This window comes from Helianthus annuus, chromosome 7, assembly GCF_002127325.2.
Source record: "Helianthus annuus cultivar XRQ/B chromosome 7, HanXRQr2.0-SUNRISE, whole genome shotgun sequence".
NCBI lineage: Eukaryota > Viridiplantae > Streptophyta > Magnoliopsida > Asterales > Asteraceae > Helianthus > Helianthus annuus.
Window position 1 is genome coordinate 119171851 of NC_035439.2, and position 18239 is coordinate 119190089.

An 18239-nucleotide genomic window follows, 5' to 3' on the forward strand; every position below is an offset into this window, starting at 1 on the left:
TGGAGAAGTGGGACACGATGAAAGCAAAGAGAAGTAGTTGGGGTTGGGGCTGCTAATGTGAACAAGAGTGGTAGTTGGTGTATGTGTAATGTGTTTTATATTCATGGTCTTTGATATATACGTGTAAACTTATAAAGTATCTATACATAATGATTTAAGTCTTTAGGATAACGTTATACCGAATTATGGTAGGCATAACAATCTACAAATAAAGAAACAAAATCCGAGTTTAACATCAGAATTAGTTAGTTTTTAAAGATCAAAGATGCACGTTTGAAACGTTTATTTATTATTACATAGAACAGACAGGCTTCTTGGATCTGACTTTACTACAAATATGATTAAAAAAAATGGGTGGCGATAATGTTCATGATCATCCATATTAACTAGTTTAATACCCGTCCGTTGGACGGGTTACGCTAAGGTAACAAACAAAGACAATGTATATTCATGGTTTTTCGGTTTACTTCTCCTTTTCCTCGTTTCCATCTCCTATTTGAAAATAGTACAACAATCGAACTTTTTTTTTAATTTTAAAACCAGTGAAACATATTTTGCAAAAACATTATCCAAACACTACAGAAATGACATATTAAATTTTAAGAAGCCAAAAACTTAAAAGCAGGTCAAAATAAAAATTACAAACGCACACATTAAGTGAACACAAAACTAAAGTGGGGATGAGCGAATACCGATCCCGTCCCGATCCCACCCCGACACCGATAATTCCTATCCGAAATTTCATGAATACATGATACAAATACAGAAACATGTCGGTTCGGTTAGATATCAGAATTTTAAGGGAAAATATCGGTATTTTACCGGTACAACACCATACCGATAACGAAAAAACCAAAATGTGGATACCAGTTCCAATACCGAAACATGTCAGGATCAGAATTATCGATATCAGGATCGGGATGACATCAATATTTTATACCATTTGTTCATGGCCGGTCTAAAGAATATTATAAACAAAAAATAACAATTTTAATTTATATACAAAAACAATATTTACCCTTATGGATAAACATCACGTTCACCATTTATAATCTACCCACCGTTTGGGTTTCTCCATGCACCTCAATAGTCAATAGGCTATTATAACAGCCACCCACTACTTCCATTTCTCGATACACATCAAACCCCCTCAATCCATCAGATCAAAACACAGAGAGAGAGAGAGAGAGAGAGAGAGAGAGGAAGAGAAGAAGCACAGACACCACGACACAGAGAAGACGGTGAACTTCCGATCGGCGAGACCACTCCGGCAAATGCACATCTTCAACTGCTAAATCGCGGAAAGCTGCAAAGGTCAGATTCGTATATGGCATAATTAGGGTTTCGTGGTTGGGTTGTGATCAGAAAAAACAATGAACCTTCATTTACTTTTGTTTTGTGTTCATCTAGGTTCTTCAATACACAAAGAGAAACCTGTTTGTTGGGTTTCTTTCTTTTTTTTCTTTTTATGCTTATTATTACTATTATTTGTTGGATGCAAATCTGCGATTAAAGTCTGAAAAAGTATTAGTACGATTCATAGATTTGATATTTGTTCCTGTTGTACGCCTTTCTGAGCATACTCAACTTTCAGAATCGTTTATATCTTGTGTTTTTACATGAAGAATGTTAGATGTAACATATGGACTACTATTTGTGAGGCAGGCGTTTATGTGATGAAAGAACATGAACTATTCTGTTGATTTTGATTATATTGAACTTATGACTAATTTTAAATAGTTGTTTAATTTTTAACTAAATACATGTTAGTAATCTCCTGTTGATACATTATATATGAGTGTTCTAATACTTATGGGCTTATTCAATAGTTGAACTTGCTTCTTTTGACATCGGTGCATAGTTAGTAAGCTTGTTTTTTTTTTCAGGTGCATAAATGTGTTTTAAGTGTGTCTACATGGTTAAGTATTATGCCTCTGTGTCTACTTTACTTTCATCTTTGTTTTTAATGTTGTTTAACAACACACCTTGTTGAGGGGTTTGAAGCCGATAACACACCTTCACAAGATTCTGGACAAAGGCTGTTGTTTAACTTATTCTAAACCCACAAAGATTTTACCTTGATGCATACTACTATACTAATAGTTGTAATGAACTGAAAAAAGTTTACACAGGAAATAAAAAAATAAACTAAAGTTTAACTTATTAACTTAAGAACAAAAAATAAGTAGTTTTAATATTTGATCAACGGTGAAAAAAAATAACATCAGCCATTAAAATAAAAGGTTCATTCGTTCATTTCGTCATCACAGTCGGTATGAAAATTTATACCAGCACATGAATTTCGGTTCGTCTTACTATGGATGTTTTTATTGTACAGAATGGCTGCGGATGTAAAGATACGCAAAAACAAACTACGAAGGCGAGAACACTTGACAACCTCCTAGAAGATTGTGCGGTGCACATAAGGAAGTGATCGATGAGAACGATCAATTGCAGCTGAATGAATATAACCCTAGTGGTGGCAGCTACGTAATTAGCGAGCTCTGGAATTTCAAGGAAAACCGAAAAGCTACACTAAAGGGGTTATCAGCTACATTCTGAAGTGCACCAATCAATAAAGATCCACAATTTTGTTACACCAGTACAGCGCCTTGTTTACGTTGTATGTTACGGTGTATGTTACGGTGTATGTTACAGTGTATGTTACGGTGTATGTTACGGTGTATGTTACGGTGTATGTTACGGTGTATGTTACGGTGTATGTTACGGTTTTTTGATATCAAGTCTGAAAGTTCTGTCAAGATTACCAAGTTTTACTTAGTAATATGTTCTGTCCATGTTTGATGCTTGACTATTTAACTTTTAGTCTTGAGCTCGTTTAAGCTCGATTGGAACGCACCGTGAGTTAGTTTTCTTGAAGCATTTCAAAGGAGTGGTCTTTGCATTTAAGTAACTTATAACAACCTGGTATTAGTTGATTAAATTTGATTAAAGTAAAAAAAAATTCGTCTTATATCTTACCTTAATGTAGAAGAAACTTAAAATAGTAAACCCATTCTCTTCGAATCCAACTGAGGTTATTTTACCATGTGATTATCGTTGAAACTGAACTAATTAAGCTTCTTTGAATGTTTATTTACTTACATTTGATGAATTGGAGTGTTTAAAGTTTTTCATGTAAAACTAATAAAGGGGTATCATATAAAAATAGGGTAACATGGAAATGACAATTATGTCACTACAATGGATTTTCTGAAAATAATTTTTTTAATAACAGAGGACTCAAACTGTTATGAATCTATAAGCTCAGCGGCTAAAAAAACCAAATAATAAATTTACGAGCTTAGGTTGATGTTTCACACATATCAAAAGGACGCAAATTGCATTTTGCTCTAATTTATAAAAGGAAAACTTACGTGAACGATGTACAACCAGAAACAATATAAAATAAAACTGATAGAGAGATAAAACTTGAAATATTGTCGTTTTAATGCAAAAGTAAATGTTAAACAACACGGTGGAAAAGTGTTATAACAATCAAACGTAGTTTACTGCTTCAATTTTCTCGGCTTTTGGATCGTCCTCTTTAACCTCGAAGATAGCCTCTTTTCGACTTGTTGAGTTGATGCACGATGCTCATTTGTCAAAGATGGGATATTTTTGGCATCGTCTACTGACACATCCTGATCGTTCACATCAACAACCACTTGAAAGTTAAGTATGAAAGCAAGGAATAGAAAGTATAAATATGAAGTTTGTTTACATGTAAAAACAACTACCAATTCTTCTTGACTTGTTGCATTGTGAACATCTGATGAAGTTGGTGTACATCTAGCATCATCTACCCGGGAACATTTAGAATTGCCAGTGTCGACCTCATGTTCCACATTATCAACCACCTAAAGTTGTTACACAAATCTGAATGTAAGCAATATAAAGTATATGCACAAAGGTTTTTAGATATAAAAAACATTACCGATGACGTATTTTCTTCTTGTTGAGTTGTCGTCTGCTCCGCATCTGAAAAATTTGGCGTATTTTTGGGATCATTTGTTGGGGCAAACTGAGAATTAGCATAACCAACCTCATGTTCCGTATCAACAATCGCCTAAAGGTATTACACACGCATTAAGAATAAACAAAAAAAGTATATATAGGAAGTTGATTTACACGTGAAATGAATTACCGATGACAACGACGTTTTAGATTCTGTCGGCAAAATACGTGGTCCCCATAATGACTCGTGTATCATGTCCCATTCATCATCATTGATCCGACATAAAAACTCGCTAGCTTCGTCATGGAGAAGATCACCAGAAGGACATGTTGAAGGAAGTAAAGTGGTAGCAAGATTATTAATATCGTCACCCAAGTATTTTGATACGGTGAAGCGTGGACTGTAAGTAGGTGCCAAATTGTAATCATCAACTCTTATCCTAAAAATCACATGCCGAGCACATAAAGCGTCCATCAGAAATTCATATATCCAATACGGATCATTAGCACCCTATAAAAACACCAAGACACAGTATTATAAATTAGAAAAAAAGATAACATAAGCATGAAAAAAAAATCATGAATGAGTATATAGATATGGCCATTTTTAAGTATAAAGATCCGAAGACATATATGTCATAATTAGTACATGATAATATATAAAAATATACCTCTGATAAGGTCTTTATAATCAATTGTTCAGCCGTAAGTCCGAGAAGAAGATTTGCAGCATCGTCAAAGAGAACACATGTAATCTCTTTTTCTTGGTTCCATAATTGAACAGCCAGTTTATACCTAAATAAAGAAAACGATAACAATATATAACAATAAAAAAGTCAGATCCACGAATAACAGTCAAAACCCTTTGTGTGTAACACCACAGTATTAAAGTATCAACCGGAACCGGTACCGAATGTCCGAATCAACCGAACGGGTACTTTACCGGTACCAATTCAATACAAAGGGACGACACTTTTCCGATGCCGCCCACGTTATTGGTCGAAACCGGTTTTACCAATTTATGTCGACAAATATATGTGCCGATCAGGAACTGAAACGTACCGTACCAAGTACATTAGGTATCGGTACCGCTACCCAGTTGTGGGGCTTTTAGGTACTGTTTGTTACCGAGGTGATCCCTAGTTGTAAAATCCTACAGAAACTTACGAATGACGGGGATTGACGACATATCTATTGCATTTCAAACAAAGGTAGCGTGCATCTGAAAAAGTCGTCTTCTTACGACATATGGTACACCGAACGTACTTCCAATCCTCCTCCAAATCAACACCAATTATTGTGCCCTCAACATTGTACATTTTTCCCTTTAAAAAGATATGAAGAAATTTAGGCGTGACCATGGTAAAAGCTGCTGGTTGTAGACTAAAAAGCACTAACAATACCTTAGCAAGACCATCTTTAATATAATTATAGATGTCAAATACACTAACAACAGACATGTCCTCGTTGCTTTGATCATCCAATGTGAACATAACAGGCGGCACTACACTGTTAACATAAATAAATAAATAAAGTTAGTATTTACAAGTAGACTAATCATTTGTTACAATGAACAGAAAATTAGGAAAGAATTGTTGTACATGTTTTTGAAGGCCTCAATGACAATAGGGAAATCCAGATTGAGATAAAGTTCAGTCGCAACCGTTGACACTAAACACGGACCCCCTGGTAAAATTTGACACAATTATATATAGGTTGAAATATTAACTGATGAAAATACATAGTATTTTAGAAAAAACATACCGTCGAACATTCGGACCTTGCAACCGGTCAAAATAACCAAAATTTGATTATTTCCATAACTGCGGATAGCCTCGTCAGTAAACTTGAGAGCAGCTTTGCCCCATAACGTAACATTAAGTTTGTTGCCACTATATTGTTTAAAGAAACAATGAAAAAAAAAACATAGTCACATTATATAACTAACATATACAAAGACAAATTACAATAAAATTTACCGCTCATCAGATAAAACTATGTGACGAATCTCCCGATTACATGATTGAACGTTTGAAGATTCAGTGTTAACAGGACCCCATGCGCGTAGTGCACCAAAAACATCTACATTTAAAAGAAAGTTACACATAATGATGTAGATTAAAACAAATGATAGCGTCGTCGGTAAAACCTGTCAGATAATGATCATCATTTATGCGTTTGGTGAGATCCTCAAATGGAGCCAAATCAAAAACATAGCGTTTAAACAACCACGGTTCAATAGACGAAGCAGCGACTCTCGTCCACCGCGAAAATTCAAGATACTTACAACGTCGCAAAGGACGGTACAACATATCATAGGGATGAACAAAAAAGTTATCAATCATATACACACAGCCCTCTTCCAAACGGTTCTTGAAAATGTAAATCAAATTAGCAGGTATCCTTGCATGAATTGTAAAACCCTAAAAAGAAACAATGTTAAGTCTTAGAAAAAAAATGTTATACCGCTATCTATGCACCTAAATATTAGAAGGGGCAATCTTTACACAAAGGCTTCCAAGTGGGTCAATTTCGGTTACGTTTAATATTATATTGGTTCACTTGGGTAAAGATATAATATCATTCGGCCCAAAACTCATACTGACCCGAAACGTTCCCATCCAAAAAACGTTCGGTCCCAAACCCGTTCCATCCCGAACCAAAAACAACCCTTTAGGTAGTTGTAAACTACCCTGTAGTTAGTGGACTCATGGGTTGGGTTATCGGTTATCTTAAGAAAATAACTACTTGCAGGGAACAGTAATCAAAACATAACTTATGTTATCAACTACCCTATAGTTAGCGAAGTCATGGGGTTAGTGGAGTGATGGGTTGGTTAGTCGGTTATATTACAAGAAAATAAAAATGTTTACCAAACAGCCAATTACTTTCTTTGTAAAGACCAAGTCAACCCAAATTAGACATTTGGACCAAAACTGCCAGATCAAAGGTCTACATTTGGTTTTTTTTTTATTTTTTTTATTTTAACAACTCAAAATAGAACAAAGGGCTAATAATACACTGGAAGTCTGGGACAGTAACAAACAAACGGGTAATATATTAGATAGCATAATCTTAAAACTTTTGGAAGCTAGGTTGCATATTCTCAATTCTTTAAACTGTGATGGAAGGGTGTTAAACTAATAACATTTTTTTACAATTTGCTATTTTTTTTTGTCTAATTTGACTATTTTATTTCTTCTGTTGTAATTCCAATAGAACAAAGGGCTAGTATAGCTGATATCTATTCAATATAACCTAGGAAAACTTTATTTAAAGAAACACAACAATTAAAGACGTATGCAATATTAAGTACATGAATACTGGGTCAAACATAAATGTTATCCAAAAGATTGTACAGTAGTATATAATAAATAATATAATCTAATTGCTTACAACAGTTGAAACACGAGCCGAATTCTGATCCATTGCATAGCAATCTGATTGTGATCCCATTAATTAGTTGACTCAAGCTTTTAAATACCAAATTACGATAACATAATTACTTTTTACTCAATCAAATAGAAGGAATTCTCCATATAATGTAAACAAATGCCACTAAATCGAAATAACACCTTCCTATATAGCACAAAGGCTAGTGTTACAAAGTCAATCCAATAAATGTTAAACGAATTAACCAAATTAGACAAAAGTGCTAAAAGAGAGGTTAACTTAAAACAGGAATACCAAATTACGATAACATAATTACTTTTTACTCAATCAAATAGAAGGAATTCTCCATATAATGTAAACAAATGCCACTAAATCGAAATAACACCTTCCTATATAGCACAAAGGCTAGTGTTACAAAGTCAATCCAATAAATGTTAAACGAATTAACCAAATTAGACAAAAGTGCTAAAAGAGAGGTTAACTTAAAACAGGTTGAACCTTTAAAAGAGGCATTTCATTCAATACAATAAAAGATACAGCCACATGGTCCAGCCTAGGAAAGGAAAAACACAAAAACAACAACGTACAATTTCTAACACCACTACAAGACCCATTAAAAACATTTCTGTTTCTACCCAACAACTTTTGATTCAACAACAAAAGCATGCTTAGCTCTTTTTATCACAGGTGTAACATCCTCTTCTTCATCTTCGGTTTCACTATCAATTTGTATCACTTCATCCCACTTCCATGTCTTTAAAGCATTTGCCCTTTTGTCCAATCTCTTAAACTTGCTAACCTAAAAAAACATTCAAGTAATGAGAATAATAGAATATTAATACGTGTACAAAAGTATAATTTAGTATAATGTATATACTTTTGCCAATTCATAGAAAGATTCACAGATGCTTGCTTGCTGGCTATCCTCGAAACTGGATGAAATGTCTTTGTGACCACCATTCGATGCCTCAAACTCCACGTCATCAATTTCCTGTTTTTTAGACAATAATATATCACTTGAATGATAAATTATAACAATAAAATAACAGGTATAAAAAACCTATCAAATTGATTATAAAACTCCTACTTACCTTATCCGATTCATTTGTAGGTTTACACACGATTGGGCTAAAGAAGGAGTTGTCCATTGATGCAACCTGAAAGAAACAAAAAAGTGGAGATTACAACCAGCAGAAATAAACAGGTATGTCTGAAGCTTACTTTAACAGCTTTATCCATTGTTGCATCTTCAACCTGCTGCTCCATGTTCAGCAACAAAAACCCAGGATGCTGCTCCATGTTCAGCGACATAAACCCAGCGACAGAAGGTAAAGAAAGAAAGCAGGATGTACTGTTGATCGGCAAGGTTTCAATATTTATAAGCACATGTATAACTGCAACGGAGCTAAAATATAGGAAGGTGGAGAACATGGCCATTTTTTTAGGAAAAATAAAAACCATTAATAACACAGGTTTCGGAGGTAACTTCCAGCTAAACAAAACTGTGATTTCCTGAACATAACTTCCACATTTATCGTGGCTTTAATTATTTTGAAAATCCTCCACATTTATCGGTTGCAGGTAGATAATGGGACAAAAATCATGGAGCAAAACCACCAGATCATGGGCCAGAAATATATGGAACGAAACCACCACCGGAAACTACCAGGTAACTTCTCTGAACCGCCGGTGGTAGCGGTTATTTATGCTAGTTTAAACGGACAGGATTTAATCTCAGCAAGTTTAAACGGCCAGGATCGATTTCAAAAACGGTTAGACTTAATGGGTTTAATATATATATATATAATACTACATATAATATAATCTTTGGAACGTTTTTTTATTATTATCTAGAACAGACAGGCTTCTTGGTTCAAGATTTGCCTTTACCACAAATATAATAAAAAACGGATGACAATACACCATCCATATTAATATATAATATAGTGTAATGTAATATTTATAGCTCAATCTAGCATTTAGAAGTTATTTGATATATTAACATACAAGATATATAAAGATATATAACATTTTTTAATATATAATGGGGAGATATAAAATGGTTGTTGTAAGATATTTGTATATTGTATAATATGACAATGCAAGTAAAAGATGGCGCATTTTCTAGTCTAAGTCAAAGTTTTCACAATATGATTTCTTGCTCACATTATACAAGCTAGTATTTAAGATATGTAACATTTTTTAATAATATTATGAGGGGGAGATATAAAATGGTTGTTGTAAGATATTTGTATATTGTATGATATGACAACGCAAGTAAAAGATGGCGCATTTTCTAGTCCAAGTCAAAGTTTTCACAATATGATTTCTTGCTCACATTATTGGTGGGTGAATTTCCTAGCGACTTCTTTGCATTTCTGCGTTGAATAGTCCCGGTCATCTTAATATATAATAAACTAGGTTAGTTACCCATGTGAAACTACATAACTTTACCACAAATATAAATATAACTTTTAAGTGAAACTACATAGAACATTGAATAAAAACAGAACTTTGAATAAAAAATAGTCTTGATTGAAACCTAGCAGCTGATAGTAAGTTATAATGCGCGAAAAATTGTCAGCTTTGTCAAGTCTTGCATTACTAGAGCTTGATGTCTTCCCCGTTGCATTTGGAGATGCAGCAGCTACTTAGGATGTATCCTCTGTTAAGAAAGATGACATCCCTGATATCTCCTAAAAAATATATCAATTACCCAAAGAACCTGTCAACATTTGCACTAAAAACAAGTTTTGCTTAAAAAGCACACACGTTGGGTGACATTTTAAATCAACAAGAACGTATAAAGGCCAGCTGAAGGGGTATGGTCCCAGATCTCGCGTCAGCACGACCACGAGTGACCATTACCCTTATCAAAAACCCCCACCAGCAAGAACTTATCTGTGTCCCGTGCGGGCACGCGCGAACACAGATGTCGAATCCAATCTGTCAAAAGATGGGAAAATAAAGATAGGCATAAGCGATGCGCCCTGGCACCGCACCCTATGAATATCTCCTTACCTGGTGTATGAAAATGGGTGTACGCATAGCGATGCGGCCTCGCACCGCATCCTGTGAACGTTTTCATCAATACAAAGGATCTGAACAACAGCAACAGTCACCACAAGTGGCGATGCGGTCTGGCACCGTATCCCGCAATCTTAGCCAGGGTGAGAACGCGGAAACAACGGTAGTTACCACAGGCAGCGAGGCGGCGCGGCACCGCATCCTGCCCACGAGGCAAGTGGGACTGATATCACAGAGCAAGTGGCACCACTGGCAGTCGCCTGCCAGTCCATACGTAAGCAACAGACTGACACTGCAGTAGGACGTGGCTTCACCCCCACAACCGACAAGCCTGACACACCTGCATAAGGGCGGCGCGTCGTCAGTCTGTCAACTCAACCACCTCCTTCACTCCTCGGCTATAAATACCCATCCCAAGCCAGGTTTGAGGTATCTCTTCACAATTCTCTCAATACTACTACTATCACACTTTGCTTCTCAAGCAAATTACTGATTCTCACGCCGGAGAGTGGTAACAAGAAGCACCCCCCACCCCATCCTCCTTGTTACGAGTTACGGCTTGTTTCCTTGTGCAGGAGATCAATCAGCGGACGATCCGGCCAGCGATCCTCGGAAAGAAGGGATTAACCCTACTTGACGAGACTAGTGAGTTAATCCTACCCGGTTAACCATTGTTTCATCATCAAAAGTGTGTTTTAAAGCACTGTTTGGAAATGGTTGCACACAATTTTTTAACTGCTGGTAGTAGTTTACAAACTAAAAAAATAAATTGACCAGAGACGAGCAAGAATAACATTAATGTAATGTACATTCATCAAATGAAATCACATGTTACAAGGTCGAGTTTGAAGTCCAACCCATGCCATTAAAAATTCAAATATTGAAACATAACATCTGCAGCAAAAAAACTACCTTTCGACCTGTTACCCAACCTAGCCCGTTTTAACCATTTTGCTACCTCTAATTTCTAGTACCACACCAGAGTGTAACTAAATAGCAAATAATGAAAGTATGTTACTATTCTTTGTCATTTATATATGAGTAAATTTCAAAGTTCGTCCTTTATGTATGTCTAATATATCAAAGTATGTTCTTTATCTTCAATAAGCTCAGAAAACATCCTTAATGTTTGAAAAACCAATCAGGTTATGTCCTTTACCCTAAACCTTGTTTGTTTTCCCAGTTAAGTCAGGTCACATGTGAAACACATGAGGGCATTAATGTCATTCTACCTACCAATATATATATACACCCACACATACATACAGAACACACACTCTCATCTTTCTCTCTGCTCTCTCTCTCTCTACTACCACCACCACCACCACCACCCCACCACCACCACCACCACCACCGCAAAACACAACCTGCAACAATACACCTCCGACTAACACCACTTCAGCCACACCTCAGCCACCACCACACTTCAGCCACCGACCACACCACATCAGTCCCCCGTCGGTGACCATCACCTCCACCTCCACAAACAAAAACAAAATCAAATCCAAATTAACGAAAGAATCAAATCAAATCAAATCCAAACAAACCTACAAACAAAATCAAACACACAGGCCGCTGCCACCGCGCCACCTGACCACCGCCGCTGCCACCGCGCCACCTGACCACCGCCGCTGCCACCGCTCCCCCTACACAACCCTTTTCCACCCGAACCTACACCGTCTGAGTCATCAAACTCGCCACCACCACCGCCGCGTAAACCACCAGCCACCACCAATTTCAACCGCCGATCTGCCAACACCACCTCCACTTGCAATATCCATCACGAACAAAACCTGCAACCATCTTCCAAAAGCCCGATTCCTTTGATTAGGTGATGAATCAGTAGGGTGGCTGAAGTGTGGTGGTGGCTGAGGTGTGGCTGAAGTGGTGTTAGTCGGAGGTGTATTGTTGCAGGTTGTGTTTTGCGGTGGTGGTGGTGGTGGTGGTGGTGGTGGTGGGGTGGTGGTGGTGGTGGTGGTAGTAGAGAGAGAGAGAGCAGAGAGAAAGATGAGAGTGTGTGTTATGTATGTATGTGTGGGTGTATATATATATTGGTAGGTAGAATGACATTAATGCCCTCATGTGCTTCACATGTGACCTGACTTAACTGGGAAAACAAACAAGGTTTAGGGTAAAGGACATAACCTGATTGGTTTTTCAAACATTAAGGATGTTTTCTGAGCTTATTAAAGATAAAGAACATACTTTGATATATTAGACATACATAAAGGACGAACTTTGAAATTTACTCTTTATATATCCTCTAATATATAACATTCTTAGGCATTGCTACTTGTACTTTGTCTTTTAAAATTTGTTTGGTGGTTTCTAAGAAACCATGGGTGGGTTTCTTTGCACGTGTTCAACCCAAAAATGATTGGAACCCTAAGTAGGCTAAGTGTTTACATTCTTAGGCATTGCTACTTGTACTTGCGGTGAAGTAAACAAACATTAGAGAGAAAAGGAAGGCTGCTGAGGGAGGATCGAGAACAGAGACCGGTAAGCGTGGCAGGGGAGGTTGACCGATGATGGTCGTTCAACTGGTGGTAGTCCTTCTCACTATAAATTGGGCTACGGTTTTCCCCGGAGCCTATCACTGTGTGATGATGAAGGTGGGCCGGCAATTCTGCTCCGGCGAAAAAGGCTAATCGAGACAACCACGTCGGTAGTTTGATTACGTGGTAGTGTTTTCGGCGGCTAGAGTTCCAATGACTACACTTCGATCACAATAATCGAACCATTTCAAGCTCTTTTTCACACACTGCTTCACCTAATTAATCTGAATCTCACACCTGCATTCATCAGGTTAAATCCCCCAATTTTATGCGGCGATGCTTCTTCCCTGATTTTAGGGTTTTTAGAGACCCTGTTTCCTTAATCACGTGGTAAATATTGTTCATGTGTTAACTTATTACTGAAATTTGTTTGAAAACTGTATTTGTTTTTAGGTTTTTGATGTATAGTTTTGATATTTGTGTGTTTATGATGTTGTAATATTGCTTCTGTGTTTGTCTGGAAGATATTGTTGTTAAAATTTGTGTTGTAATGTATTGTGATGTGATGTTATGTGTAGTGAAGTTGTTGTGGATGATTGTGTGGTTTATCGAACATGAGGTTTTCTTAGGTGATAAAAATATTAGTCTTAATGTTTGTTTTATGGCTCTCAACATTTATTAAAATGAGAAACAAAAAGTATTTCAAATATGAATTAACATTATGTCTATATACAAATTAATGTTTGTTTCGATTTTAATTCGTAAATTGATTAACTAAGTTGTTTTTACGCTTCTGATCAGGCTGACGGCAACAAAATTTGCAGCCATTGGCAATACAAAGGCTTCTATTTCTTTTCGTGTTTTCTTTCTTTGTGACGTTGTATCGTGCTTCGTTTTTCTGCATTCTGTTTCTGCCATCTATTCTATTTCAGGTTTGTTTGTCGGTACTTTGATTTGTGCAATCTGTTAATTTGCTCATATACCATGTATGTAACTTGCTTGAAAATTGTGATAATTTGTATTGGTTGTTTTAAGTGATGTAATAGAATTAGTAACATGAGAGAATGTAACACATTACAAATTCAAGTTATAATCCAGATGCAAATTATAAAAACATTTAGGGTTATTAAAGAACATGGTCGTGGTTTATGCTTCATAGAGTCTAGGAATACTTTTGATTATTATAGATGTTATGGCCTTGCATTTGGTAACAATAAAATAAGAATAAATAAACAAAAGAAATGCCAAGTGCTTATATATGTTTAAGCAATACAAGATGCACACATAAGTTATCTCTTTGAGTTAAATTGATCAGATGACATACTTTGGTAGCAAATCCTTTCAATTTTGAAGTCATTTTTTGAAATCTTATAGTTTCCATGTTATTGCTTAAATGATAGTAAGTTTTGAAGTCATTTTTTGAATCTTATAGTATTTCCATGTTATAACTTAAATAATAGTAAGTTATCTGCTTCTGAATTACACACATTTGTTTGTCTTTTATTGATATGCTATATCAAGTGTATATTGATTAAGGCATTGTAATTTCTAAGTTTGTGGAATCCTTATATAATGGAAACTGGCTTTTGTAATGTTGGAGTATGAGAAAATAGTCGAAGGGTCACAGGAAAAAGCAAACATCCTAAAGTAGATCAATGACATAAGGAATCATCGTTCCCATTTGGATAGTAGTGTAGATGCGATCGGGGTGCAAGTATTTGGCTCGAGCAATGGTTTTATGATCGTCAACTCTCTTAGGGCTCAAGGAAGTCAACAGTAGATGATTAGGGATGCCTAAAGTCCATGGTAAGTACCATTAATTTGTCTCTTTAGGTGAGATCTAAAATACTTTTTAAAAAAGTTGAAATTTATGATGTTGGTTTTATATCATTAGGATCGTGTGTTTGAGACGCATTGTGGTGCACTGACAGAATACAGGATGAAATACATGCGGGCATTTGCCAACATTTGTAACAATAATGTTACAGAGGCCGCCATGGCATCGGCCTTGGCAGATGTTTCTGGCGAGCATGATGATGGGCAGTGGAGTCCTTTGAAGATGGGATGTAGTGCTTGATTAAGACGATTGTGATCTAAAAAAAGCACAGTTATCTAAAGCACGAGGTGATATTCATAAAATTACTACTCAAAAGTTTTACATCGTCAAAAAAGAATGGAAGTTTCTTCTCGGGGGTAACCATGTAAAGGAATCCATTTTCCCTTTTTCTGTTAAGTGCTTAATAGGCTTCGACTGAAGTCGCTGAACCAGAGGTTAAGGAGGATGGATATGCAAGTTTGGGAATGGGCTAAGTAAGGTGAGGCCTTTTAGCTATATGTTGTAAATTGTTCATGTGATGCATTCATGAATCTACAAATTATACGTGATCTTTTTGCTGGCTATCTAGAAGCCTTGGAATCGGAGAAATGAGAGTTTCCAAAACTATTGGAAGACATCAAGGAGTGCTCTTACAGATGGATGGTGTATAGGGTCAAATGTACTATAGTAACTTTGTTGTTCAAGTAATCTGTTGTTTTTTTTTTTTTTTTTTGCTTTGTTTTTTTTTTGTCTTGGGGCTTGTTTGTTAAAAGATAAAGAATAGATGTTGACCTCACATTATTTAGCCTATCTCAGTTTTAAGTTGAGTTCTTGGGGTAGATCTAGTCGATACGCTACCTTGCCAATCCTTTCGAGAATCTTGAAAGGACCTATGAAGCTAGGAGCGAGTTTGCCTTTTTTACCAAATCGAACTACTCCTTTCCAAGGGGATACCTTGAGGAGTACATGATCACCAAGATTAAATTCCAAGGGCTTGCGTCTCTTGCCGGTGTAACTCTTTTGTCGGCTTCTAGCTTTGTGTAGGTTGTCACGAATCTGCAAGATCTTGTACGTCGTTTCTTGTATGAGCTCGGGACCAGTGATTTGAGCTTCTCCGATCTCATGCCAACAAATAGGCGAACGTCACTTACGACCATACAATGCGTCGAATGGTTCCATTTGAATACTAACGTGATAACTGTTGTTGTACGAGAATTCTACCAAATGTAAGTGTAAATCCCAGTTGCCACCAAAATTGATTGCGCAAGAACGAAGCATATCCTCAAGAGTTTGATCTAATATAAAACAAACTAGTGTGATTCTCCCGCGCTTTGCAGCGGGAATTTGATTGCTATCGGTTTGGTTCGTTATGGTACCACCACTCGCTATAATAATTAAAAAAGAGAAACTAAATACTTAAAAAGATACTGACACATGTTTTACATCGATTGAAATCATTGAAATGAATATTTGTACTGGTATCAGTTCATTACGGTACTTGGACACGGAATAGAAACCAAAGTATACGGGTATCAGTTCAGAGATAAAAAGCAAGTATTTAGAATTCATTCAAATAAATTAATGTTCATGATATTTTCACATCCACGTATCAAATAATAAACCAAATATATTATTAGTTTACTCAACACACTCCATATGGCAAGGTGCAGAATTCATCATCTATGACAAAGGGCTAAATTTAAAAACATAATATCAGTGTGTCCAAAACAAAAGGTTAGAAAGTTTATTGTAGTTAAGAAGTTGGTTTATTATATATATATAATATAATAAATAAATAAATAAATAGTGCATATTTAACATGTTATCTATAGAAAGGTCAAAATATATAATTATTCTTAATTAAAACATGTAAAGTTTAGAAATATTTGATCATTTAAAACATATATTTAAGAAAGATAACATGAAAACCACCAATTATTGAAATATTTTTAGATGTTAAGTGAATAAAAAATGAACTAGTTGACTCTACTTATGTATAACCTAACGTACCTAATTCACAACCTAATAACCAAAAGTACATACGCACCCCTTAAACTTTACACACTATCCATAACTAGTACAATCCTCATTCTTTACAACATGTCTTATTTGGTCGTTGAATTTCCAAACTACCCGATGTCTCTCGTACAAACGTTAACTAAAGATAAACAATATAATAAATTGCAAGAATTCAAAACAAAATTGATGACTGTAAAAGCTAAGAGAATAACTCTAGTGTACGTGTTTTCCCCGTTGTCGCCATGTAATTTATAGTTTATAGTTGTATTTATTGTATTTTCATGCTAATCATTTTATCATGCTTTCATTCTTTAAAATGAATACGTTTGGAGTTTTTAAGTTACAAGGATACAAAAAAGAAGATCGAATCGTGAACCCAAGCCCCATTTTTACCAAGAAGGTCATCCCCTAATATTTTTTTCTATCTATTCTATTTTAAATTGTTAAGCCGGAAGCATAGATTTCATAAACTCGTTTGTTTAGCTATTCACTTTTATTTTGTGTTCGAAGTTCTTTAATTAAACCATCTTCTGATCCGAACTAAGTTAGTGGATCGTGGGTGGAATTGATGTTCCCTTCGTTTTATGTCTTGTATGTTCGAAGTCAGATGAAACTTTGATCCATTTGTTTGGTGAATGTGAGGTGGCGACGAGGACTTGGAAATTCTATTATTAAATGGTTAGATGTCAAGTCAATTTTGGATTTCTCTTATGCGGGTATTATGGCTTGGAAAGAGAGTCTCCTTATTACCGATAAAAACCGAAAGCTCATTCGTGGGATTTGACACGTGTTTGTGGATGCCCAAAGAAGTTCGATTCGTCTTTTTGATTCGTTAGTTTTTTTTTTTTTTTTTTTTTTTTTTGAACGGTAACTTTCATTAACAACACAACCCCAACCTCCCACAAGCCGGCAGGCTAGAAAACAACAAGACTACATATTCACAAATTTACACCAATCGTCCCATGAAACATCCTTATGACTCGATCTATTAACGAACCAAAGAAAACTAACGGCTTTGACTTGACTAAAGATGTTTTCTACTCTAACCGCCAAGTTCGAGAACCTCTTTTCATTCCTAGCCTTCCATAAACTCCAACAAGCTATGATAATAATACCTTTGATCGCCTCTTTAACTCGACCCGACTTCCCCGAGTGATTTTGCCACTCCAAGAGATCTCTAAAAGAGAATACCAGAAAGATAGGAGTGTTACACCAGGTCCTAATTAACGACCAAAGTCTGACCGCGAACGAGCAAGAAGTAAATTATTCTTTTGATTCGTTAGTTAATTATTCTTTTCATTGGATTGTAAATAGAAATCATAATATTCGGGTCAACTAGACGCAATGGATCCAAAACATGACCCAATACTTTGGGTTTTTGGGTTTTTTGCTAGCTCTTTGATAGCTTAAGTTATAATATTCCCATTAATAAAAGTAATTAAAAATTATATTTTCTTTATAACCCAATACTTTTACAATAATGTGTTTCATGACAACACTGTTTTTTTGTCTTGATAAAAGGTCTCAAAAGG

The 18239-nt window shown here is 35.8% G+C and overlaps 1 protein-coding gene and 1 long non-coding RNA gene across 2 annotated transcripts; one reads left to right on the forward strand and one right to left on the reverse strand.

Moving 5' to 3' along the window:
- The first annotated feature begins 1095 nt into the window (after positions 1 to 1095).
- LOC110867277 lies at positions 1096 to 2762 on the forward strand. The gene is made up of 2 exons (XR_002551475.2): positions 1096 to 1314; positions 2339 to 2762. It is a non-coding gene; the product is annotated as an uncharacterized LOC110867277 (long non-coding RNA).
- A 5080-nt stretch (positions 2763 to 7842) lies between these two features.
- Positions 7843 to 9128, reverse strand: LOC110867275. Its single transcript, XM_022116399.2, has 4 exons — positions 8572 to 9128; positions 8442 to 8507; positions 8228 to 8341; positions 7843 to 8149 (listed from the first exon to the last, which is right to left on the reverse strand). The coding sequence occupies exons 1-4, from the start codon at positions 8809 to 8811 to the stop codon at positions 7982 to 7984; spliced, it is 588 nt and encodes a 195-aa protein (XP_021972091.1). The 5' UTR covers positions 8812 to 9128; the 3' UTR covers positions 7843 to 7981.
- Positions 9129 to 18239: the final 9111 nt, after the last annotated feature.